General features: G+C 36.0%; 1 protein-coding gene and 1 long non-coding RNA gene across 14 annotated transcripts in view; one reads left to right on the forward strand and one right to left on the reverse strand.

Annotated features, from left to right (window-relative positions):
- prom1a (prominin 1a) overlaps positions 1 to 27,680 on the forward strand; it is a 98,597-nt gene that overhangs the window by 55,750 nt on the left and 15,167 nt on the right. For 8 of the 13 annotated variants that reach the window (XR_003936413.1, XR_003936409.1, XR_003936410.1 and 5 more), the window contains 20 exons: positions 9,245 to 9,365; positions 10,600 to 10,663; positions 11,077 to 11,166; positions 11,498 to 11,521; positions 14,558 to 14,787; positions 15,430 to 15,504; positions 15,789 to 15,852; positions 16,145 to 16,304; positions 16,528 to 16,680; positions 16,766 to 16,889; positions 17,809 to 17,912; positions 18,577 to 18,661; positions 21,389 to 21,535; positions 22,689 to 22,760; positions 23,400 to 23,492; positions 24,930 to 24,947; positions 25,767 to 25,820; positions 25,907 to 25,987; positions 26,072 to 26,140; positions 26,652 to 26,741. Coding sequence is in view for 4 of the 13 variants with exons in the window: in XM_030145296.1 (XP_030001156.1) it covers positions 9,245 to 9,365; positions 10,600 to 10,663; positions 11,077 to 11,166; positions 11,498 to 11,521; positions 14,558 to 14,787; positions 15,430 to 15,504; positions 15,789 to 15,852; positions 16,145 to 16,304; positions 16,528 to 16,680; positions 16,766 to 16,889; positions 17,809 to 17,912; positions 18,577 to 18,661; positions 21,389 to 21,535; positions 22,689 to 22,760; positions 23,400 to 23,492; positions 24,930 to 24,947; positions 25,767 to 25,820; positions 25,907 to 25,987; positions 26,072 to 26,140; positions 26,652 to 26,741 (1,918 nt within the window). In the remaining 9 variants the exon portion in view is untranslated. The remainder of the gene's footprint in view (positions 1 to 9,244; positions 9,366 to 10,599; positions 10,664 to 11,076; positions 11,167 to 11,497; positions 11,522 to 14,557; positions 14,788 to 15,429; positions 15,505 to 15,788; positions 15,853 to 16,144; positions 16,305 to 16,527; positions 16,681 to 16,765; positions 16,890 to 17,808; positions 17,913 to 18,576; positions 18,662 to 21,388; positions 21,536 to 22,688; positions 22,761 to 23,399; positions 23,493 to 24,929; positions 24,948 to 25,766; positions 25,821 to 25,906; positions 25,988 to 26,071; positions 26,141 to 26,651; positions 26,742 to 27,680) is intronic. The other 5 variants (XR_003936412.1, XR_003936415.1, XR_003936414.1 and 2 more) reach the window with 3 other exon arrangements.
- On the reverse strand, positions 23,513 to 24,921 carry LOC115426984 (uncharacterized). The gene is made up of 3 exons (XR_003936418.1): positions 24,634 to 24,921; positions 23,701 to 24,402; positions 23,513 to 23,665 (listed from the first exon to the last, which is right to left on the reverse strand). It is a non-coding gene; the product is annotated as an uncharacterized LOC115426984 (long non-coding RNA).

Here is a 27,680-nt window from a genome sequence, read left to right on the forward strand (position 1 = left end):
TTTCCACCACAGTAAAATACCTGCTTTAACTGTGACTGACAACCTCTTACAGCAGCTTGTCAAGCTCTCTCACTGCTCCATTTTGTGCCATGCTTCACAGTGAACATATACTCTATAGTAGTATCCCAAAAGGCCAACATGTGCTCCACCAGACAAAACCTAAAGATGCTAAATCCAGACATGTACAAACTAGTAGAGCTCTGGGAAAACTTAAAAGACCATTTAGTAAGGATGCACCAATATATGTGCAGTATTGTCTTTTATGTTCTCCTTTGTCTCCATACCATTGACCTGTTTTCAACTGGGTTCAGCTCTAGAGATTTAGATTGGTGTCTGCATTTTCAAGCAAACCTCTGTCTTTTCTCAAAATGAGACATCTTGCCGTCACCTACTTACTGCTGACACAGACACACACAAACATATGAGCACACAGTGACTGAAAAGACACACAAACAGTCACACATCCTATGTCTCCTCCTCGGCAACACATTGCTTAGTTAAAAGCGTCCCCAGGGAGTCATCACTTGCAGCACTATTTTTAGGGAATTCATTAATAGTGTGGTGAGTATTAACTTCACTCAGTCAGAAAAGAAACCACAATGACTAAATGTCAACTGGGAGGTCTACAAAGGGAAATTATTTTCAGTTATAGTGAAGTTACAGAGCAGTTAGAGGCAAGCAACCTGTAAGATGAAACTGTGAGCTTTCTTAAGGGAAGCGACAACAGAGCCAACTGCATCAAGCACAAAACAAGGAATATCCATCACAAACATACGAGCATTTTAAAATAGCAAAATAAATATGAGAGCATTAAAAGGTTTACCCAGGTATGTTACATAGGTGTGACTGGCAAAGGACAAAAAAAGCAGGAAAATATATGGCGCACCTACCAGGGGTGCAACGGTACAGGTTTTTGGGACACGGTTTTGGTTCGGTTTTAGTACATGTTTTGTGCGTAAAGAGAACTGTTTTTTTTTTTTTTTTCGTGCCTCCTTCCAAAAAAAAAAAAAAAAAAAAAAGGATTTGGATGATTCACGAGAGTCTCATTTTCAGGTCGGAAAAGCTGGATTTTCCCTGTTTCATGGTTTTAAAAAAAGGCTTTAAAAAATAGTATTGCTGCATAGTCATTTAGGGGGGGAAAAAAAAGCCTCAAAACTTTGAAAACACTACTCTCAAAACAGGAAAAATATGTCAAAATTATAACCCTGAAGCCAATTAAAACTTAAATCTTCTACAAACACCATCAGCCTTTTAGTTATAGAAGTTTGTCAACACATTCTTCATTATGATTCAATCTGATCCATCACTGAGAATTCAGCAAAAACACAGACAATTATGTGTATCCCCTGTCCAATACAAAACACCAAATAGTGACAAACCAAAGCCAAACTAATTAACTGAAAAGGACTGTTGTCACAACCTGCAGTGCATCATAATTCATTGCATCTCCCAGAGCATCCTCACTTCTACAAATAGTTTAATTACTCATATTTCTGGTTTATATCTAAAATCCATTTTTCTTCCTCTTGGGGTCTTTTGACTTCAAGTCAAATGGGTAAAACAGAAAAGCCTGTTAAAGGACATACTCATGGACTCCTATCCATGGCAGAGCAGAGTGCAGGACATTGATTCACGCAGCCTGTTTCCTACAAACATACTGACAATACCCGAGAACAGCCCTCCCATTTATGCACAGAACCTGAATCAAAACTCTGGATTTATTAAACCGGTCTATGATTTTTGGAATTTATGTGCTTAAGGGATAACACATGCTAAATCTTACATACTTTGATAGGATGAATTGGAAAACAATGATGAAAATGACAGAAGTGCTGGTTGGATAATGTTTAGATGATACAGGGGTTGGACAAAATAATGGAAACACCTTCACCTCAAGATGATAATGCCCCAATCCATACAGCTAGAATTGTTAAAGAATGGCATGAGGAACATTCTAATGAAGTTGAGCATCTCATATGGCCGGCACAGTCCCCAGACCTCAACGTTATTGAGCATTTATGGTCAGTTTTAGAGATTCAAGTAAGACGTCGATTTCCACCGCCATCGTCTCTAAAAGAGTTGGAGGGTATTCTAACTGAAGAATGGCTTAAAATTCCTTTGGAAACAATTCACAAGTTGTATGAATCAATACCTCGGAGAATTGAGGCTGTAATTGCCGCAAAAGGCGGACCTACACCATATTAAATTATATTTTGTTGTTTAAGGTGTTTCCATTATTTTGTCCAACCCCTGCATATGATAGTGTTATTTCTTATATACATACACATATATAAGTTTATGTACAGTCGTGAAAAAAAAATATTCGACCACCCCTTGTTTTCTTCAATTTCTTGTTCATTTTAATGCCTGGTACAAAAATAGCTCATAAGAGTTTAATTTCAGAGCTGATTTCTAGCCATTTTCCATGGTTTTCTTGATAATAACCAAAATCAATTCAATTCTTACATCAATAGCTATGGCATTGTACTGCCAAAAACAGTGCTTTTAGGCATTCCACGGTTTCTTTTCTGTCTGTTTTAGTCACATGATACACACAGGAGTTAGTACTTGATTGCATGAGCATTGTTTTTGATGACTTTTGATGGCCTGATAATTTTTCCGCGACTGTAGATGTGTACAATAATTGCAATTGTGATCACTTTGATCACAATCCTGGTCAATGAGTAATTCATAAATCTTATACTAAATGGAATCTGAAAAGTTAATTTATTGTAATATAACAGCAATTTTCTGATGTAGAACTGACAAACATTTTTTAGTGATATCTATTCTCTCAAAAAAGAAAAAAAAACCTGTAGGTGACTGTCACTTTTAACTGAATTTTTTCTTTACAAGTGACCTAAATTTGTTATAGTTTTGTTACTTTTGTTATTATGGAAGCATTGTGCTTACAGAACAGTGTTAACATGACTTCTCTTAATACATTAATAATCAATAATAAAACAGAATCACTGTGGAAGACTTTTTTTCCCATGGGCTGAACTCCCAAAAGAAAAATCTCCATGCTTCTGAAGCGCCAAGTTAGCATCATGAACACCTCAGCACAAATAAAATAAAAGATCAAAGCAATGACAACCTGCAAATCCTGGTCTGTATGCCCCAGACTGTGGCAGTGATTATCTTTTTTTTAGAGTTTGGGACGATATAATTGAATAATTGCAGATTCAAAGCAGACAGTGGGTGGTCACAGTTTAATAGAGTTCAAGCCACGGTGTGATTATGAAATTTCAGTCTAAAAAGCCAATTTATTGCCTCTTGAATTTATGATTTATATCTTGAAATACTTTGTTTTGTTTTGGACAGCTGACATTTATTCTTGAATCACTCCGTTAATATTTACTTGAGAGGTTAATTATTAGTATAACCTTAATCTACCCAGGGATGGTTTACTGAGCCAAAAAACAGGTGATGTTACTGGATCAGCTGCAGCCCGTTTATTTCCAAATGCAAAAAGTCCCTGTTTCTGTGTCACAGGCTCTTGTTTTTTGGCTCTTGTGGAGTTTTTAAAATACTACTGTACCTCTATGACCTTTTGTGGCTGTTTGCTCAACCATGAATGCTACAGGCTGTTGGCTCAGAGTTTAATATTCATATCCTTCCTTGGACTGTTTACTCTGGAATTAATAGTCTGTTGTCTCCCATCAAAGTAATGCAGCCAGTCCTTGGATAGAACCGACAGCTACTCGCACAGCGCCCTAAAGAGGTAAAGAGGGCAAAACAGAACTCTTTACTGGCTTGTCATGCCCTGAGCCAAGGCCCTTGAGTCAGAAAGCTTAAGTATTCATTGTCTGGTTAAATTCTTTTTTTAGGACACAATGCTTCTCTGGGATGCTGGATGTAGATTGACCCAGCAAGCTCTGAGACAAATGAAATCGTGAATAAAGAAAAAGAATGAGGGTTTCTTGTGGGCAAAAATATCTGTTTAATAGAATGGAAAGAGACTAACCAAAGGCTTATGTGAACTAAATTGTTGCCAAATTGTATTTAAGAGGGATTTAATTTAATTCAGCAGTAAATGGCAATGTATATTAATGAATAAAAAAAATGAAAACATGGAATAATAATGAGCTAAAAACCATCTGCTGTATATGGAACAGAAAGGTTAAACTGAGAAGAATAATGGATATGGAAAATTAAACGGGCAGGAAATTTGCATGAAGGTAACACAAACAAACAGAGGAAAGTAAACGTGACACAGAACGGTAACTTTTAACAGGAGAGGGACTTTAATGAGCCCAGAAATAACAAGGAGCTTGTACCTGAAATAGGGATCACGTCTCTTACATCGACTTGTTTTAGACCTGCATTAATTTTTTTCCCACTGCAACAGTTATAGCAATTCTCATGGGATGTTTGCTTTTGACATATATATTTTTTTCATATTTGCATTTTAGACCTATAGTTATAGCAGTAAAAAAGTATTTTCTCTTTCCTTGTTACATTTTTACCTCTGCCACGACATATTGTGATCACTTTGCTTTGTGTGTTTGCGTGTTTGTTTGTTAGAAAGATAACTCAAAAAGTTATGGGCAGATCTGCATGAAATTTTCAGGAAATGTTGATACTGGCACAAGAAAGAAAGGGGGCGCAGATCTGTCTTGGCGGAGGTCTACGCTCTCCGAGTGCTTTTTTTGTTATAGATATAGGTTTCATATTTTCTAGCAAGTTTTGCACAATAAATAAAATTAGAGTTACTTTGTAAAAAAATTTCTTGAATACACAAAAAATATGCTTTATGATGATATACGTACTTATCTGGATATGGAATGAGTTAGGCTAAGAAATGAGATTCTGGTCATATTGTTCTGCCTTATCAGGATTCAGTGGCTGTAACTTACACTTTTTATGCATTCATAGCTGTTGCTACAGCCAGCTAATGCTCTGTTGTTTTACATACACACAAAACAAACTGCGATGTTATCTATCTATTCTCATGAGCGTCTGAATACAGGTCACTTCGGTCACGCTCTCATGAACGTGAGAAAAAATACCACATCTAAGAGAAGGAAATCTCATGTTTTGGAAATACCTGTGGTCACTGTGAATATTAACACATAGTTTTCTACTGTTAACCTCCAATGTCCAAGCTGCAGCTCTAAAAATGTTTTATAATAAAGAAAACTCGTACATCTAACAATATGTTTTTAAAAAATCTAAAACTTCTCCAGTGTTAACGTCACTTAAAATGATTACAATGGCCACAGTTATCATTTTCTTATTATGAGATGGCATAATAGAGGTCCAGTTTCAGCAGTGTGAAAGCAGGGAGGGGCTGAAAGGCAACTGTCCCAGCCTTGCAACTATAATCACGCTGAATGCAGGCCATTGTTGGAGTTTGTAAAAGCTATGGAGCCACCAGACCATGTAACGCTCACAACCCAGCCCCCAGAAATGGCCTAGATTCTAGGGCACTGCACTAGTTTGGTGCTCTTCTTCATCTGCTGTTGTGGGGCACTCACCCTTAGGGAGGGTTTCATGTGTCATTTGGCTTCATTCAAACAGGAATTATGGTCCTTTCTCAAAGTTGATGGAAGTAAATCTTCATCCTGCTGTGCTTGAATTGTCCCCTGTGGACACTAAGAGGCACACCATCAACAAACAGCCATTAGCCACAGGAGGTAGAGGGTCAGTGTGTTGACAGAAATGTGTCAATGCAGCACAACAGACCATTTGGTCATTTTACAGAGCCATTGATTTGATAAGTGGCATGGTATTTTTCAAGCCAATGGATAATTTAATGGAGAGACTGTGCTGTAAGCTACGATTAAATACTTGTATAAAGAATTTGACTCATATTTTAATAGATGGCTATATATTTGTGTCAGTGAATATATAAACATCTATTAAAATAGACATTTTTCAATTATATCTTGTATATTTATGTCTAAACTTTTCATAATCCTCTCTATTCTTCCCTGCTGCTGTGGCAAAAAAAAAACAATGCTTCAGTGAGTTTTATGATACTGCTTATAAAAAGCTACTCAGCTGTGTTGACTGAAATATTTCCCCATCACATAAGCTATAACTAAACCATTAAATTAAAGGTGAAATGAAGGTGACACCTTTGACTGTGAAGGCTGCTTCTTGATTAACAAAGGGTTCATATGTTTCCTGTTCCGTTGACAGATGCTTTGTGACAGTGTCTGCAATGTTCATTATTTTCTGTAAGGAAACTCTCGCATGATGTGATGTGTTTGTGTAGGAATACAGTATGATCAAACAATACGAGAGAGTCTTTTTTTATTTTTCCGTCTTTTATCTTCACAACAAACTGCATCTAAGGAAAAATAAATCAATCTGATAAAACTTTGAGTCTGCTGAAGTAAGGTGAACAGTCATGTACTACACAACTTGGTGGAAAGCGCTTGGCATTTCCTCAAAGAGTCTTTGTCTGGCTACAGATTCCACTGACCTTGCTGGACATCGGCAATGAGAGGGAGTGAGCAAGAAACAAAGAAGAAGAGAGGGAGGAGGATGGAGAGAGACAGAGAAAATAGAGAACAGACAAGACTGAGGGAAGCAAGAACAAAAAAGGACACAGACAGAGAAAAGAAAATGTGTGTTTGAAGAAAATGAGACTGAAGTTAGATCGACTGTAGAAAGTTGGAGATATTGTGAAACAGAGGTGCAATATAAGAAATTTTGGATGGAAATGAATGACGTGGGAGAGGAAGATAAGCCTATTATTCAAAAACAGATGAGAGACGAGCACTGAGATAGCTATAGAAATAATAGAACCAGATGAAAATAGATCAAGAGGTGTGTGATTGTGATTTGTACGTAATAGAAAAGGGATAATGTGTGTGCATGTGAGTGAGAGAGACAAGAGAGGACAGAGTGTTTGACAAAAGCCTTTTGTTGTGGAAGTGGCCATGTTGGATCTTCCCCTGGTCCTGGATGGCTCCACTTCAGCCAGCCTACTTGTTTGGCCTAGTTTCTCGTTAAGTCTCCACTTACGATAACAGCGGTGACTCTATTGGTACTCTCACTATTTGTGGCAAACATCATCACAATTTCTCTAAATGTGGCTCAGCTCAATGCCACATGGATTAAAAGCAGTTTCAGGGGTAGCACTTTGGCCTCCAACACATTGATTCTACCGGCATCATGGCATTGATTTTGTATGTTTTGCTGGCCTGTTGCAAATCAAATAATTCACTTTCATGCTCAACATTTTGGAGTTTTTGCCCTTAATCCATTGTTGAAGTTTGCCAATGAAAATATAAGTGCTTGTTTACATGCAACTGCACATGCATCCTCTGAAATAATGTTAAAAATCCAAACATAATATACAGCTAAACTCAGAATAATGTTATATTAAGAAAAATAGTGGAATTTTAGTGTATATGTAAATGTGGTAAATGACTAAATGATTACATTTAAGTATAGAAAATATTCTTACTAAGCTGTTTACATGGCTAATGAAGATGGTGTACTCTGAGAAATGTTCATCTGAAGTCTTAACCTTATCTGTGCAAATGTCGTGATGCAACTAACATAACAAACTAAGAGGGAATTGAAACAGGTTGTAGAAATTCAAATTATATTTGCCGGAATGAATATAAAGATAGCTTTGCAGCCCCTGGAAGGTTCAAATTCAAACTTTATGAACTGTTAGGGTCCCCAAATACACAATTAAGGTACCAAGGACTAATAAAATTGGGTTTAGCAAAATATGACCCCTTTAAGAAAAATAGTAGAATATCAGTGTATATGTAAATGTGGTAAATGACTAAATGATTACATTTAAGTATAGAAAATATTCTTACTAGGCTGTTTTACATGGCTAATGAAGATGAACGCTCCAGTAATAACAGCCTGAGTCAGTCGTGCCGTTTTACTTCTTTGCATAATCTAGGTTCAGTTCTTCGTTCCTTCGACTGTACTCTTAAAATGGTTAGTATTAAGGTATTAGGTCATACTCAAAAAAATGCTTACAGCCAAGTCTTCTATAATATCCAAAAGTGTGGACTTTTCTTTGGCCATGCATCTCTACTCTGGGCAATAAATTGGAGTTGGTTTGGGTACAGATCTGATAGTAAACAGACAAGAAATCTTTGTCTAAAAGGAATAAAAAGGAGCAGAATATGCTTTTTACATGACATAGAACATACTTTATATTGTCAATTCATAAAAACAGTGGAATAGTAGCAGTAATGTAAACACAGTTGTTTATCCTTTGTTGTACGCACCACGATGCAGGGTTTAATCAACTGACAACATGAGTTCACATGGTCCTCATAGAGACTTCCACCTTATTATGCAATGAGTCACATTCCCTTGATTCATCTCGATTGATCTAAACCTTCCCAGTGGCTTCTGAGTCAGTCTTTTTGTTATTCCTTTCTACAAGTCATCTTCTACCGTTCATTCATAAACATGCTTATTCCTCTGAAGCGTTTCCACAAATGGGATTTACCGTTATACAAGTGTACAGTCTGTCAGGAGTTTTTAGGACTTCACAATGCAGACATCAGAGTTGTTTTAGTTGACCATCTGTTCTGAACGACATCAAACAATACATGCAGACCCATAGACGCAGCAACGTACGCACACACAGATTCACAAAGAGCTCACTGTGAGGTGCTGAGATGTAAATTCAGCTGGGATGAGGGTGAGTCATGGAAACTGCTTAATATTATGGGCTGTCTTTCCCTTGATGTTTCTCAGGCTAATTAAGGCTCATACCAAGCTACTCAGGTCTGTTTGAAGTATGCAAGAGACTGGCTTTAATGGTCTGTTTTATACAGTTCTGTGTTTTCGCATTTAATTTGAATATGTTTACAACATGAGACCTCAAATTAGACAGATCGGGCCTCAGAGCTTATTGCAGATACACCAGCATTTCAAGTTATGGCTTCATTTTCCCACGGACTCAGAAATATAATTCCTATTTCATGATTTAACATCTAAAAGCTACACAACGTACTGTGTTTTTTTTTTTTTATCATGACATATACCACAAAAACACCATAATTGTGCACTGTTATAAACACTTGTGAGAGCATCAATCTACAGGTGCACTCAAATGCTTTTGATAGGAATGTGATGGTGCATAGTGACCCCTACTGCTGGTCACATGTTATCACCCTGCTCTATGAAACACACCCCTGAGCTACAGTACTGACTGATGTAGGAGGGACAGGGTCACAGAATAAGTGATATACAAAATATGTCTAACAACAGAAAGATCACAGTGTTTGTGCTTTTCATTTATGTGCAGGATTGGTGTTCTGTGTGCATATGCTGCCAACCAGAACCTGAGTTCTCAAGTGAAGAACATACGGAGATTGGTCAACAGCAACATGAGGGACCTGCACACCTTCGCCAATGACACCCCAATGGTACAGCACAAACCTATATTATAGTTGTTCCATTGACTCCACATTACACGGGACAGTGCAAAATACAAACTAAGATTGTTACCAACTATGCATGTTGTCTTGACTTTTCTGTGTGTGATGCTATCACTATTTTTAGCAGTAAAACCATGACTAATGTGTTAAAGTTAAGACAATAAAATTAGACAATCATCGATTTAATCAGATAAGCTTCTTCCCATTCAGAAGTTGATCTGATACATAGGTGGGAGTGGGAGAACTATTGTTTTTTAGCTGCAGTTACAAATTATCTCCTTCTACTTGGGTAGCATATGCTTTTACTCCCACTTATTAAGTGGTTAATGCTACTACATTTTTGGGTGTTAAATATTCAATGTAATTCATTGATGTTTGCATTTTGTAATCAAATTTTTCTGTTTCTTGGCAAATAACTGTGACTGTACTCTACTTCAGAACCCTTGTTGTCTATGATGAAATATGTGCTTAAACCAGAGGTCTCAAACATAGGGCCAGGAGGCCAAATCTGGCCTGCCAAAGGGTCCAATCTGGCCCCTGGGGTGAATTTGTGAAATGCAAAAACTACACAGAAGATATTGATCATTTTATTTCAGGTTCCACATACAGACCAATTTCATCTCAAGGGGGTCGGATCAGTAAAATACTATCATAATAACCTATAAATACTCACAACTCCAAATTTTTCTCTTTGTAAATGTAAACATTTTCGTGTCATTTTATTGTATTTACACTAAAATAAAACTATGATTTCACAAAAAATGCTAATAACCTGAACAAAAATGAACATTCTGAAATGTCTTAAGTGCAAGTTTACCAATATTCTGCCTGTTATTAAATCTTTTGTGTATTTGTTGATCCACTGTGATCTGTAAGTTATAATTTACATGTGTAAATGATAAAATGAGACATAATATTGTTAAAATTGCACTTACTTCTCTTAAGAAATTTCAGTTTGTTCATGTTATTCACATTGTTTCAAAGGATAGTTGGTAGATGTAAACACTGTCATTCCATAATTTTACTTTTTTTGTTCTAAAATATAGAGGAAAGTTTGGAGTTGACATTATTTATATATTATTATGTTATTATTTCACTGGTCTGGCCCACTTTAGATCAAATTTGGCTTAATGTGGCCCTGGAACTAAAATGAGTTTGACACCCCTGGCTTAAACCGACTGTGATTACATTTGGAAAAACTAAACCTGTTTCCTGTTTGCAGCAAATTGATTACCTCATATCCCAGTATACTACAGCCAAGAAGAAAGTCATCTATGACCTAGATAGTAAGTAGACCTCCTTTGCACCTCTGATACTAAATTAAGTGGACATAGAACGATTCACTAAGTTTTTGCACTTCTTATATCTTATATCATGCTTATTATGTGAATTCACTCTCTACCATCCTTGACTTGTTTTCTCAACAGATTTATGACACAACTAGGTCTACATAGCTAGAGCGTTGACTGTTAGAAGATCCCGCGTGTATTCATTCTTCTTTCTTCATGTTTAACTACTGCAGGCAGTCTTTCCTGAAAGTTTGAGTACTGCAAAAGCAGTACATATCCTGTATCACAAAAATAATTCTTCTCTGTGCCAGAGCAACATAGAAGGCAAACCCGAGTGAGACAGGAAGGTGCACTGGTGCTTCAGTAAACTCAATAAAGACACTGTGTATCTGATTGTGTGTTTTTCACAGACATAGGTCCATTACTGGGTGGAAAGATACATGATGAGTTGGATAAGGAGGCCCGTCCTGCCTTGGACAGAGTGCTCAATATGGCTGGAGGTACATCTTCTCCCTTTCATTTCCTCTTTCGATACGATCAGGCTACTAAATGAAAAAAGTAAATGAGGTGATATATGGTACCGTACAAATCCATTATCAGATGTTCCCTCATAAAAATAAGCTGTCGTATGATTTTAAACAGTGCTGACAATAACATCAGGTGTTTTGCTGCTAATATGCAACAGTGATGGAATCTGTGGATCTACATTTTACTTATGTTATTTTATTAACTTCAGTGAGATAATAAAATGTACATTGCCCTCGTCATTTTTTTTTCCAATCTTCAGTTATGTTTGTTGTTGCTTTGTTTTGTTCTTCTTCTAATGAAAAGTGAGAATCGAGAGAGCCATCAAAGGTAACAGTAACTGGAACTGACCTATGACCCCATGACCCCAATGTTGTGAACTTCGACAGTGTTGTGGCACCTGTGATTTGTTCCCTTGTGACAATCTTGAAACATTTGGTCCTAATAGTGCTGAGCGCTTCCATCAATGCCTCCCACAATGGTGATCAGAGAAAATTATGATAAAATATAAAATGGAAAGTGATACGTGATAGGTGAAGGTATATTAAGTTATTGTTCAGTTTAACAGAGTGGGCGGAATATAAATATTTGTACATGTTTATGCTCTTAAAACTGTCTTTGTGTGAATCCGGTGTCTGACATCAGGAGATTTACATGCCTCTAGTATGAATGCATTCAAGCTGTTTTTCACAATTTCACATTATAATAGTGCAGTAATTGTAATGCATTTAATATGTATATATTAATATATAATATGTAATATGTATATACATATATACATATATATATATATATATATATATAGATAGATAGATAGATAGATAGATAGATAGATAGATAGATAGATAGATAGATAGATAGATAGATAGATAGATAGATAGATAGATAGATAGATTCTGTTTGCTCAGTAAAACACTATTTTGATTATGTAAAATTTAACTTAAAGAGAGAACATTTAATTTCACCATTTATATATTTAGATCATTACAATTCAATTAAGGCCCAACTTTTTGGATAAAAGTAAAAATTTTAATACCTCATAATACAAAACTTTAATCTAATACATGTGGTAGCGCCCCACAAAACACTGATACTGATTGTGCAGCTAAGTCAGGTTTCTGGTGCTCTTCACAAAAACTTTGTGCGAGTAGTTATAACAAACACTCATAATTAACTGATCTAAAGTTTCCAAATGCATGGCATCAGTTTTCCCAAAATAAGCACTTTATGACCAAGTTCATGACCATGAACAAGTACAACAATAATATTATTGTCCCAAAACCTAGTTTGCTTTAGAATGATCAAAATTGTTTGTGAGTGCTTAGAGATACTGTGAACTTGAAACAAATAAATTTTTTTCTCTAAAGTTATTTTGAATTTTCAGATAGTAGTGGGTTTAATTAAAATTATGAAATTGCAAAATGGTTAGTCTGAATGCATTTAATCAAGGTTTATGTAAATTTTGAGCTCTACCAAATTAAAGTCAAATTCTATCCATGATGGGTTTTATGGACAAACAGACAATTTTAAAATAAGAGATATGAAAGTCCTCTCTCTTAATTAAACAGATGTTCTGTTCATAAAGATCTGGCCAAATGCAGTTTTAAGTTGATGGAATCCTCTGATCTTTTCAAAACCTACAACTCCAACCTGGACCAGGAAATCTCTCTTCCTTCCTCTTCAGATGTGTTCCCAGTGTGAAGTGAGGTTTAAAACATTCTTGAAATAATTGTTTATTGATGGGTTTACATGTTTATACTCATTAATATACGTATAGTATGGTATACAAATACAATATACCATACTATAAGGGGATGATAATAATGAAACATGATAGAAATAAGAAACTCACTCAAATATCAAAGTGAAGAACAGTGCTATATGTATGTCTGTCTTTTTGACTGAATGTCCAAATATTACAGTGACAGCTGTGTTTTGTGGTAAATGTTGTATTCTTGCCTTCCTATGTGGCCTGAGCCGAGTAACCAGAAGTTTTTTGTGTCATTTTAGTTGTTTTATTCATTGACAGTATAGGACCACGATCTGCAGGCGGACTTTTTTTTGCTAATACAAAATGTTAACACTTGCAAGGAGTACATTCACTTCCACTTCTTCACTACAGTAGGATCTAGTTGTGTGATAGTTTGTTCACCATTTCCTGTACCACGCACCTGCATCTTCCATACTGGTGTTCAAGGATGCTAGTGTTTTACATCCATTATTCTGTTTAATTGTAAAAGTCTGCTGCAGGGTACTCTTTGATTGTACAATATTATTTGTTGTTTGTGGTGTATGTTGAAACCTATGACAACTCACACTCAGTTACATAGCATTTCTTGCATTCCTATTAGTTATTAATAAGTACTGTTAAGCAGCTGCATGTCATATATTCATACTGAGTTTTAGTTCAAAGCCGGTGTATGAATGTAAAACTCAGTATGATAAACTCGGCTCAGGTCTCGTCCTTACAGTGACTCTATAAGTGGTGTGCATCTGTGTGTTGTATAAGATGAGTTAATATTGTAACTCTATGTTGACTCTCTTTTTGAACTGTTATTACTTTGAGCAGTATGTTATACTTAAAATATATACTTAATATTTCATGCTACTATTATACTGCATATAAAAAAAACAAGTTTTACTGGTAGAACAAAAGTGTTCAGCAACTTTCTGCCCTGAGCCAAGACACTGTGGCTGAATGATCTCTAAGAAAACACTGGATGACAACACTTGATGTGCCAGAGTTATTAGAATTTGCAATAGCCTTTTTTAAACCTCTACAAATCTCCAGCTCATTTAGCAAAACAATTGTGGAGAATTTTAACTGAATCATTTAAATAACATGAAAGTCTAATTAATGTCAGGCTCCAAAACCAGGACAAATAACATGTTCTTTAACTCTTTAAACCCTGACGTGTCATCTCTGGCACACCCTGCACACATACAGTTTGGATGGCTGTAACTCTTTCACTGTTTGTGCAATTGGAAAAATTCCAATGGTTTCTGAAACCTGAGATGTTGTGCTTTATAGGCTTCATTAGGTCATTATGGTAATTTCACTCACACCTGTACTAGAAGCTGGAGAATAAGCCATTTTAGCCGAATTATAATATGCATTAAATTGTAAATGACTGCTAGATTTTCAAAGATCTGGGGAAAAAAGTACTCTGAAAAATGGGAAAACGGATTCACTCACAGCCTATTTTCTAACCTTTTTATCATCAAAATAAGAAAAAAAAAGTCCAGGCAGACCAGTTTATGCTTAGGGTTAAATGGGTTAATATCCTGCTTTTGTCTTTCCTGTTACCATCTTTGTCCGCTTCATTCACAGTATCTCCACTCTCATCTATGGTCTTTTCCAAACAGCCATGCGAGAAACTAAGGAGGCACTGGAGAATGTTAGTGTGTCTCTGGAAGTCCTTCAGGAAGGGACAGGGAAACTAAACTTCAACCTGAGCCTTGTACGGACTAGTATCAACCGCACCCTGAACGACCCCGGCTGTCACGACGAGGAATCAGATGCCACCTCTGCACAGCTGTGCCGCAACATCCGCCAGTCGCTGTCCCAGCTGCAGATTGGCGCCAACTTCACACGGGTACACAAACGACCACAACAAGTCTGATGTGTAGATTGCAGAGTGTACAAACAAATAAGAACTGCACTGACTGTATTAACTTCAACTATCACTATATAACATGTCATAACACAAAACAGTAATTGCCCTATAAAGTCAGGTAAATACTCATGCTATAGTTCATCATATACTCATCCATTAGTTCAAAATGTGTCACATTCCCTCTCCTCCATTTATTTATTTATTTATTTTTTTGCCTAATACCAGATTCCTTCCTGTATTTTGTGCCATATGGAAGAAAAATAACCCATGTCACAAAAAAGTCCTGACTTGAATAGCATGATTACAGCCTACAATATAATGTTTTTCATCCGTAACTACATGTGTGACACTGTTGTTGCCACTTATGTTTTCTGTGATAGACCTCCACCAAGGCAGATCAGAACCCCCCCCGTTCCTTGTACCAGTATCAACATTTCCTGAAAATTTCATCCAAATCCATCCATAACTTTCTGGGTTAGCTTGCTAACAGACAAACAAACAAACAGACAAACCATGATGAAAACCTAAACTCCACCGTTCCTTGGCGGAGGTAATCAAGATGATGAATACTGAGCAGGAAATCAGTGTCTTATCATCTCCTATTGTGTGTTTCTGTTTCAGCTGCCCAAAGTCAACACTCAACTGGACAAGGTGAACGAAGTAGTAAAAACAGACCTCAGCATAATTGTTCAGAGGGTGAGTAAGGACAATATAATGTATCTATGCATACTCCAAAACACTGTTAACACTGTTTCCTTATGTGCTACTGCCATTTCTAAATTCCTCATCAAATGTATATTGAATTCACAGGATTTACAAAAGTACCAAAATGTCTCATAACTCATTATGCTACATACAGTAATGTTAAGGCAAATTCAAAATCTACAGAAACCTCTTGATATGATGTTACTGATGATGAAGTAAAAAATGACCACTAAACAGCATCAAGAAACGTGAAACACTTCCTTTTCTTCTCACAGGGCTTTGCTTCTTTGAACGACACGCCACACATGGTGACCGAACAGACCAGAAATGTTGTGGAGAGTAAGAAACATTTTATACTTCTGAAAGCAAACACAAATACTTCCCAACACCCCCACTCTATCTTTCTATTATTCTACTCTAATCCCTTCATGTTCCATGTTCTGAGTTGAAACACCATTACGCAGACTTTATAACTTTTGATCTAAATATAAAATTCAGTGAATATATTGAACTTGGCAAAGCATGAACCAAACTAAATATATTATAAATTTTCTGATCTACTGAACTGTTGAAACTTTTATTACACAGATTTTACTGACATCTTACACATGTTGCTTGAATGATGTTTCAGGTGTGAAGGGTTTGGTAGATGGCATTGGACACAACATCAGCAGTTTTTCCAAAGCATTCCCAGTGCAGAGCTGCCTGTCCAACTTTACCATCTTCATCAGCCATGCCCATGCTAAAATAGAGGACTATTACCCTGAAATTGACCAGCTGGACTTCTACAGGTACAGTGAACACTTCTTGTTTTCATTCTAAAAAGTTTAAGTCTGGTTTAAATTGTGACTCCTTTGATGTTGTACTACTAATATAATCTCAACACTATGTATTTTTATTCTTTAACAAAAGTTTTGATTTTTTTGAAGCAGGGAAGTAGAGTTTTTCCCGTTTAGCTCAAGGACACACACTCTGCAGTGAAAGTTAAGACATGCTGTTGGGTGTATTCCACAGATGGATTGGCTGTATTGCCTTATGCTGCATGATAGTCCTGGTCCTGGCATTCAACTACCTCGGCCTGCTGTGCGGCACCCTGGGATACGACAAACATGCCTCACCTACAACAAGAGGCTGCATATCTAACACAGGAGGAACGATGCTCATGGCGTGAGTCACCTTTGCATTGATAAACTGAGGTTTTTAAAGACTTTTGTGAAGCTTGTACCTGAGAGTCTGTATTCTTGTTCCACAGTGGGGTTGGGTTTAGCTTCATCTTCTCCTATGTGCTAATGGGAGTTGTGACCGTCATCTTCCTGGCTGGAGGGAACATGGAGAAACTACTTTGTGAACCTTTCCACACAAAAGAACTCTTTAAGGTAAATCATGCAGACAGAAATGTCTAATGTGCAACTCAGAGATTGTATAAGGATATACAAATGGAAAAAATTTAATTAAATGTAAATACAGCCATTATGCCATCCATAAAATGAAAACAGTATATATGTTTTTAAACTAATTAAAATATATAATAATATTTATTTAAAGTCAATGGGCATCATCACACTGACATAGGCTGGATGGATACTTTTACCCATGCATTGCATATACTCCAGAGGACATCACAGAAACTCTTACAAAGACGTTTAATGGTGGAATTACAATTGATCTAATTAATTGAACTGTATAAATAGTCAAAACAATTCTATAATAAAGTAATTATTCTTAGTTTGAGATTAGTTAGATCTACTTAGAGGTCTGCCATTGGTGTGGGTGTCAATGCAAAAAAAAGGCTACTTGGACTGCATTTTGTAATCCATGTTCCTAAATATATTTTACAGTTTATATACCAAAAGTGAGTACAACAGTCAAAAGTTGAGAGTTAACCATTTTAGATTTGCAGCATGTTTTCCTCTGTCGGTTTTTGCTTCCTTTCATCTTTATTAAGGAATAGTGATAAAGGGAGTGATATCTTCTGTAAAGTGAAATATTTAAAAAAAAAAACCAAAAAAAACAGAATATCAGAAGTGCAATATAACACGTCGTTAGCCTCGTAGCATAATTGCTCAAGTCATATTTTTTTCAAGAAACGGAACCCATTCTTTTTTCTACCATACCAGATAATTTGTTTTCTCTGACTAGACAAAAAAAGTGCTTCATTTGACTCTATGTGGTGGTAACAACTTAATTTACAAAGTAGGAATCAAGTTGAGTCCTTAATCATTTCAATTTCCTGACTGATCTGATTGTCTTCAGAGTAGAGTGAGTGATCACACAAACCCTTTCTGTGTTTATCAGGTGGTGGACACCCCATATCTGGTCAGTCCCGAGTGGAAGAACTTCATTCCTGGTTACATGTACAATGACTCGGAACTCGAGCTGACAGCAGAGAGCTTATACAGGCAAAGCAAACTTGTTTTTATGAGTTTATACTGTTACTCTCCCTGCAGCACACTCTACATTTGAGATGTACTGTTCTGTTCATTTCATGTTTACATTTGGTTACATTACTCAGCGGATGTTTTCAGAGACACAAGCCATTTATTATAATATAGTAAGCAGCATAACTGGATGAAGCAGCTCTTTATATTTGGCCTAAGTTTTCTGAGGGCACAAGCTTTGGGTCAGGCATCCAGCAAGTAATTTCCATGGAAGGGGATGCAAATTAGACATAGGGAGTCGTTATTAATCTCAAGCAGCTAGCTCATTAGCATAATGTTTCTTTGCTATCCACACTGCCTTTTCCTTTAGCTGCTTTCTGTGCGATTACATCAGCTTTCATCATCTTCTTCCAGTGAGAGGCTGCATATTCACTGTAACTGGGATAGCAGGCATTATATTTCCAAATAGAGCATTGTTTCTTCTACAAACCTCCTCCACATTGCAAATACTGTGTACATTTCATTAGTATATACATATAGTACTATATGTGGCTGTGACAATGTACTTCCATTCATTTTCACTTGGGGGCAGCAAATGTATGTAATGTAACTAAACTCTTTCATTTGACATTTATTTCTCTCTTGTCTGCCTTTCTGCCATAACTATGTGTGTTTGTCTTTTTAGCACCTGCAAACAGAACAGAGGCATCTACTTAGCATTGCGTCTGGACAAAGTCTTCAACATCTCCACATTCCTGAACACTACACTGGTCAGTATACTGGACACACTGTCAAACAGCACTAATACATGTTATAGAAACCATCAGAGTGGCACTGCAGAGATTCCTTCTTTAACCCAAATGTAAAGCTAACTGATAAAGATATGGTTTTAGACACACTTTTAGTGCAATGGCACTACCCATCTTGGGTAAGACTTCCCTCAAAATTCATCTTTAATATTCCTGTGTATATAAAATATGCCTGTAGTCAAGTAGTGTGTACTAATTAAGTTCCAAACACTGTGCTACAAAATGTAGTATCTTCAGGCACCACATGGGCACAAATTGTCTGAGATGCAAGTCCCCATTCAATCACTGGATTTACTGTATCTCATTTTTTTAACTCGCCTTCCCTGCCTTCTTCCACTCCAACAATCAAACAAATATAGAAAATGCTCCAAAATATCTTTACAAAAATTATGAAATTAAATTACAGACATTTAACTCATAATGCATCAATACAATACACTGAAGACTAACAGGAAATAACTACAAGACACACAGTGATAATAATAATAATAATAATAATAATAATAATAATAATAATAATAATCTGAAACCTCAAAATACATAAAACACATCATAAAAATACTTCCCAAACCAGTAAATCTATCTTGTTTTTCTGGGTTAGTGCCAACACTATATGCCCATTTATTACCATCATCCATTTTAATACTCCCCAAGAGGGAGAAAAATAAATAAACTAACTGATAAATTTACAACTCACATCTAAGTCTATGGTCTGGGGGCAAATTCTGCCTCCACTTGTTTATGGAGCCACATAAGTTTTCATGGTCCACACACTGTATAATAGTAGCAAAGCTGATCTGAGCAGAACTAAAGGATGCTATTTGGATATGAGAATTTCTATAATAACAGTGCAACACATTCTGAGATCTCGATTCCTGCAGCCTTTCATTCATACCACCTAATGAGATTATTGTCAAAACAAAGCATGTGCTAATAGACAATAGCTTTAACATGCTTTAGCAGTAAAATCATCTTATGGCTAAGAAATTACACTGATGTTGTTTTTTATTTCTTCTTGACCCTGAGCCAGATGCTCTTACTTACCAAAGACAGACAGTTCTTGTCTGCCAGTTGGCAAGATTGCCTTTCTTGGCTCCTTCTCACCAACAGCTGATACATCCTGAGCTGCATCTGTTTTGGTGCTGCGGTCATTTGTCTTCATATTAAACCTGCATATGTTTGAAAAGACCTTGTTTAAAAGCAATGCTGGGTTTACATCAGGGAAAAATCATTATTTTGATAATTTTCTGTGAACAAAATAACACCAGACAGAAAAATTTGAGCCTGAATTTTTCCAGACAACTATGTAAAGGTTTTAGAGGATGTGTAAGATTTGGCCATGACTTTCATATTTCTACCTGATATAATTTATTAATATTCTTTGTTGTTCATTTACTCACTCACATCATCACACTGAAACAAAATCTTCGTCACTTTGAGGTACTTTCAAAACAACTCCAGATTTCAGTATTTAACAGAAGAGCTGTTTACACACACATACCATCAGCTAAACTAATAATGACAACACATAATTAAAATTCAGTGGGCAAGTTTTGTTAGCATTACAATCAAAACTTATAACACATACACAAACATCTGACAACTTCATGACATTATCTACAGCTGCACTGTCGTTAGGGTATGGTTTGGAAGCCTCAGGGTCATTTTTCTGTTCTTTGCAAAAGATGTCGTCCTGTTGACTCCATTAAACTGTGATGGACTGATTGATTGATTGTTTGGATTGATGTACTGACAGATAGACAGATACATAGATGGGTATTTCTTCACAACAGCCCACATTCTTTAGAGTTACTATATGAATCTCAATTCTTAAACAGAATTCATTAATTCCAGTGCTCAGTCAGAGTTCATTTAGTAGCCACAATGGTTTAATAAGATGGATATTTTTCATCTTTGGGGAAATCCAAGTCATCTGGTCATACAGAGTCAGCACTCAGCGCCATGTCATCTGAGGAACAAACAACTTTACTGCCAACGTTTTTGCTTTTCTCTCTTTATAGTGCCTCAAAAAAAGATTCTGTCTTCTTTTTTGGTGGTTAAATTGCATATTACTATTCAAGAGCTCCTCTGTGAAAATCATATTTGCCAATGTTAGATCTCAGAATGGTTGCTGCCTTAAAAGCAGACAGAAAATGAATAACTAATAAAGTATTTCAGGAAGTATTTACATCTTCACTGTTTTAATTCGATTGCTTCCTCCTCACTTGGTAGGTTCATAGTTTAGTAACTAGCCAACAGAGAAGCACGCATTAAACATTACATTTTCTTGAAGGAATGCAGAAATGCACTAATGAGGACAGTAGAAATGCACGAAACTGGTCAAACTAAACACATCAAGAGATACCACTTCTGCAGACTTCATCCAAACCACATCTTTAAGATTTTTTAGTCTATCAGTTGTCCAAATGGTATTTGTTCTGCATTTTTGTTTGGCTTTCATCATGTTTACAACATTTATGTACTTCCAGCATTTGCCAGTTTATGTTTTTACAGACATACACTATGATTTTCACTCTCCCAAGTCATAGTACTGTTGTTTTTGATGTGGAACAAATTCAATAAACGCAAACAAAACCATTTTTTGACATCAAGAGGAAGCTTTAACATCTATATAAAATAGCAAGTAGAATTCTTACCCATCATGCCTCCTTTTTTCTGTGTTTACAGTTCACTAAGGATGTGGTGGGTCAGCTGGGGAGCGTTAAGATCGACCTGAGGGGTATAATCCTGTTAGAGGCCGAGGGGAAGCAGAACCTCCTGGATTTCTCGGAGGCTGGACTGTCCGAAATCAACCACGCTGACTACCTGGAAGAGGTGACATGGACATTTAGACCCCTACCTTATGTGGCAAAATAAACAGACACATTAGAACAAGCAGGTTGATAAAATGACAGGATATATATATAATCTCAATATGATGCAAATTAAAATAAACAATTACTCACTGCAATAATAAGCCTCTCATAATACTGCAGATGGCCTAAAAACACAAATTAATCAGTATGAGTTCACTGTTAATGTCAGTTTACTGGTAAAAAGGTATAAATATTAACAATTATTATTTTATATGTATATTGATATGACTGTATTAGATATGTACTTTAATGGTATGCTTCCAGAAATAGCACTGCTAAGTTAATCAGCCCTACTCCTGACTGTCAGTTAACATACTGCAGGCAGTCGTGCTTTACCTGATAAGCACTGCGACATGACACAGTACACTGTGTTTCTTTAAGGACCAATGAATCTTGATTATCCAAAACCACTGCTGCCAAGGCAAACTGAGTGTAGGAACAAGCCAGGACTTGGCGTTCCTTGTCTCCTACAACACTACCTGTCTGGTTCACTTAAATTTATTTCCTGAGGGAGCGAAAAAGCTTTAGGGCCTCAGTTCAGAAGTACAACCTGTCCTGCAGCATGACTCACATAGTGTTAAAAAATAGATATGTTTCTGCTAAACAAATGTTTTTACACTGCTCTTTTTTCAGTAAAATGTCAGTTTTGAAAATATGAGACAAGTTCTCAGAAAAACAAAGTATTCTGCCCCCAAATGTCTATATTGTGCTGGTTTTCAGCCTAATAATACATACACATAGTTTTAGTTTTAGCATATCTTCTATTTGTAACCACAACTTTCTACAGCCCTTTGGGCACTTTGTGTTGTTTTAAACATGCTATATAAATAAACTTGACCTTGAACTTGACCTAATGAACATCTATAACAAACAGGGCTATCTCAAAGTATTTAAATATGTATTAAGACAATACATTTTTACTCTTTATTGAAATCAAGTTGCAATGCTGAAGATGCAGAAATCAATTTGAGAGTGTAGTTTTTTTTTCATTATTGATTGTCTTTTCTCATGATTTTTTTCCTAATTTTTCTGCCCAAGACAATGAGGAATTAACAAGCAAAAAACTAAGTCAATAATAATTGACTGTTTTATATTAATGTCAACATCACCAGGTCAATAAAGGAGTCACTGCTGTGGATCTGCTCACATATGCCAGAGAGCTGGAGGCCCAGACAGACCTCATGGTATGAACACAATCCACTCAATGCAACATCAAAATATTGCCCTTTTTATGTTTTAACTCTGTTTTTATTGACAGTTCACATTTTGAGCTATTTGTTTTTCCTTACATTTGGTATCATTGCCATAAGGAATAGAAATATAAAATGAAAATTAAACACTATTAATACCATGAAGAACATTGTGATATTAATACACATGGCAAGAACATCATGCAACTATTGGCAGACAAAATTCATATCAGCTTCTTAGTATGACACGTCCACAGATGATGCCAAACTGGTAACCTTGTTATGAAGTTCTTTTTAGAATGCTGTTTACCCATTCTTTAATTTTGAAGATTTGGGTGTTTTCCAGAGTTTATTCTAGGGCAGATCTAACACTTGGCTGTGAAAATATGTCCTTACTACAAAGTCACAACTTGGATTTACTTATTTATTTATTCATTTGGAGCACTGATAATGGATGATGTTCTGTCTGTTTAGATAACTTGTAACAGGACTCTCCGACCCCACACCAATCTCTGATCACCGTGACTTTAGGAGTGTGAATGTCTGACATTTTTTGCACTCTACTAGTAGTTCACTGTCCCTACTTTGACAAATTATAAAAATGAATATTTTTTGTCCATCTGTGTGTTTTAGCCCAGAGGCCCTCTTCAGAATGCTCTAAAAGGACACATTGGTACTCTGCGGCAGATCCACACTCAACAGATCATCCCCATGGAGCAGTCCACGGTAATTACCCACTCTGAGGCTTTTTCCTGAAGTCTCTACTCCAGATATATGTTCCTGGGGTGGATCCATAGTGCTCATATAGATCCGTCTGGTCACGTCTTTAAAGGAAATTTCCACCTTAGCCACTCTAAACAATTAAACATTGACCGTCATGATGGGGACCCAATTCAAAACTAACAATTACATTTAAGGGCAAAATACAGATTACAGTGTTAAATTTATAATTTGTTATTTCCTAATTTAGCTGATGCAGCCTTGTTCTAGACATAACCAAGGAGCTTTGTGCCTAATCTTAACCAAACTGAAAATTATAATAAAATCAAAGTCTGAAATCAATAGATTTATTCAGGATAAAAACCTCAGCCTCCACTCAACCATCAAATTCATCATATTCTCCTTATTACTTATGCTACACACTGGCTTCTAAATTTAGTTGTTGCTTTTTTCTCTATACTGGCCTTAGCTGCTTCTACAGCAAAGCCAGAATCGTGTTTGTTATGAAAAGAACCAAGTCCATCTTAAAATCTTGTACCAGTATCTGGTTATCAATAAAAAAAAAAGCACAGATGAAGTGATTAGACCAGTTTCTCATTACTATAAAGCTGAATGCAGTACAGCTAAAAGGAACAATGTCCTCCAAGAAATATTACTACTTCTTATGAAAAGTTCTTATTCTGCTAATGAAGGTTGAAGAACGCTATAAACATGGTTAAAATGATGAAAGATGTTTAATTCCAGTGTATGGCAAGGTATCTGAATAGAACTTACTGTATTTGAAGGAAGCTAGTAATGCTTTTGTTTAATTGTTGAAATGAAGAAATAATTAACAAACAAAATAACCACATTAAGAGATGATGAGTACCTCGACTGGTAAAAAGATTCCTATTGCTATCCATTATTAAGCTTGATGCTGATTTTTATCTTTTTTCTCTTTATTGATTTATCTTGTCTCTTAGCCGTCTTAACCCTCTCTTTTTAATTCATGCGCTGTAATATATTGTTTTTTTAGGGACCTATTGTCATCAGGCCGAGGACTACAGCAGGATACTAGCCATGTTGGCTAAAGCTGCCCTTTTTTACTGTTATGGATACAGTTAATTAACTGGGATTGTCCACGATACAATAAACTAATAAATTAAACTAAACATTTTAATGCACTGCACCACATATCTTACACTAAAAGCCTATTTAGGAGAACATTACTTACCTTGAAAAAATATATTGCAGTCTTTCATGCAGTGTCTTTTATCTTCAGAGCTAAGGTGTGTGACAAACACATTAAACATTCTGTTTTATATTCTCTGTCAAAGTCGGCACCATCCAACAACACTACTGATTTACAGCTACTATCAGTTCTAATAAGTGATAAGCTCCAATACAAATTCTTTCTTATGTTTTTCTATGTTTTTCTTTCCTTTTTCTACTCTCAACTTCAAGAAATATGTTAAAGCGAGGGTAAGCAGAAATGTTCAAGTTGTGTATTGTATAGTCATGTTCATTTTATGGAATATTAGAAAAACAGATGTGTTTTCTGACAAGATATGGTGATTTGAGTAACTATTCCTACATTTTTAAATGTCATTGTTGTGTCGTTATATGTAAGTAAAATAACATAAGAATTTTAGGAAAAAAGAATTTTGTACCAAAATAAGCAGGGACTCCTGTCAATATCCAAGAAAAAGAAAGGTTCTTTATGTTATCGGTTCTAATCAAAAGTAGAGCTGCAAATCAAAGTTATTTTCATGGTTTAATGTGATGATTTTCTTGATTCATCAATTAAAAATGGCCAAAACGTCAGTCTATAGATGTCATCTTTGGTTAACTAATCAAATATTATGTTTACTATCATTGATGAAGGGAAAAAATATTAAATATTACAATAAGATACTGGAATCAGGATTAATTAAACTGATTAAAAAATTATTAAAACAGTTGTGATTAATTTCAAAGCAAACAACTAATTCATTGACTAACTGTTGCAGCTCTATACTGAATACATGACGACTAATGCTACTTAAATGGATTTCAGGTAATTACATACAGCCTACTGTATGTAACTAACTGCATAAAGAGGGAAAGCTTCTAATTTTGGAACAAAATTCTAAAGCATGCCTGGACTAAAGGCAGAATATTGTTCCTTGTGTCAATTGTAGCTGTCCCTGGTCTCCCCTTATGTTTCATCAGTGTTTAATTCCAGGTGTTAAAATGACCCCTGATCCCTGTGCCTTTTGATTATGTTGTTTGTCATTTGTACTATTTGTTTCCTTCCTAAAGAGCGCATTGAATCAGAGTATGAGGTTCCTGGAGAGAACAGCTTCAGACCTGCCAGTGAGTACACCACCAGCTCTCCATTCAGAACTCTGTGGGTCTCTTTAAGCTGAAGTTGAACCAGATCTGTTTTCCATTCTCTGCAGAACAAAGTCTTAGCTGTTCTTGAAGCCATTGATGCTGCCCAGTTTCTCATCTCCAAGAACGCTACACACTTGGTCAATCAGGTAACAAGGAAATTAACTTGTGTTTATATTTCGTGTGGATAAATGATGTGCAACTCACATTTTATCTGATTTTTTTTTCTTCAGGAAACCAAAAAATACATTGGAACCATTGTTGGCTACTTCAATCAATACATAGAATGGGTCAAAACATCTGTAAGTGTTTGTGTTAATTTGTTAACTTGTCAAAGCTCATGTTGTTCTCACTTTTGCCTCAGTTGCTCCATTAGGCTGTTCTCTCTCACATTCTCCTTCAGTCAAACAAACATTGGTTACTGTAGAGGCTACTGGCAGAAGATCTTTAAGAGTTGTGCAACAGTTCTGGAGCAATTATAGCAAAGACAAATTTAACTGTTACAACCTCTATAAATCTGAGGAATTTGCTTTGTGGCTAAATGGTTTCTGCAGTAGTTCTGTAGGAATTCAAAACAAAATGAGAAAAGGGGTGTTTGAAGCCCTAGGCAGTCATGCCAATCTATGAACTGTCAATATGTTGTTTTTGTGGTTTTTTTGGAGTAGAGGTATGATGGGAACATGAGCAGCAACAACAGGAAAGGGTTTAGTCTATAACATAAAAGCACAACAGAGAAATCTACTGCTACTGTGGGTATGTGTGTTGTTAAATCTTTGTTGTGACTGACTTTTCTTTATATTCTGCTTTGTGTAGCTGGCCATGGAGGTCGCACCATGCAAACCCTTCAGCAACATTTTGGACACCGCAGAAATTATGACGTGCAGTTTCCTGGTCGACTCCATGGTAATGACCCTAGAGATTAGAGTGATTTCTGAAAATGTAAATCAGGGAATTTCAATGTTTTCATTCATGAAAATAAATAATGAACTATGCTATCATCATATTTATAGGACACTTTTGACATTTAATGAAACAATTATCAAACTTGAATTTAACCACTGCATTTGAAGGAGTATTTTAATATATTTTTAAGCTAATTCCATCATGTAGCCTCTTATTTTCACTGCCATGCCTTGTCTGTTCTTCACGTGGACACACAGGAATTAAATCATACATATATTCATTACTCTAATTACTCAGATGTACCCTAAGGATTTCTTTACAGTGCCTTAACTCCTACAAAGTGCTGTAAATCCGTTGAATACTTCTTACCCTAACTAATTTTGCACTGAAGTAGTCTTACAGGTATTATGGGAACTTTGAACCTGTGCATGATTCAAGCCCAGTGAATCATCATGTAGCCTGGACGCTATCATTTACGTTTCTGATTTTAATGCCATTTGCACTGTAGACTGTTCTAATAGGTACTTTCTATGGTCTGAGAGAAGATTTTGTCCCCACCAGTTGAAAATAAAGTAAGGATACACAGAATATTAGTGAAATGTCTTTAAACAGTTTGGGGTGAATAACATAAGCTCACTGTGAGTTGAGTACATTATATTCTAACAGACTGAGGTATTTTGGCTTTAATCACAGACACTACAAATAAAACATGCTTATTCACTGAGAGTAGTGTTACTACCTTCTGTAAATCACAGCCAGTGTAACACAAACATGTTTATATGTGGAGGTTATAATGTTACCGCAAAAAATGTCTCCACATGATTATACTATGGTATGTATGGTTTCCAGTACGGTGTACCTTACTACTAGAATGACTTGCAACATATGTATGTAGAAACTATTTTTCGATTAAGTACCTTTAAAGCTGCAGTGGTCTCT

Source organism: Sphaeramia orbicularis, chromosome 10, assembly GCF_902148855.1.
Source record: "Sphaeramia orbicularis chromosome 10, fSphaOr1.1, whole genome shotgun sequence".
Classification (NCBI taxonomy): Eukaryota; Metazoa; Chordata; class Actinopteri; order Kurtiformes; family Apogonidae; genus Sphaeramia; species Sphaeramia orbicularis.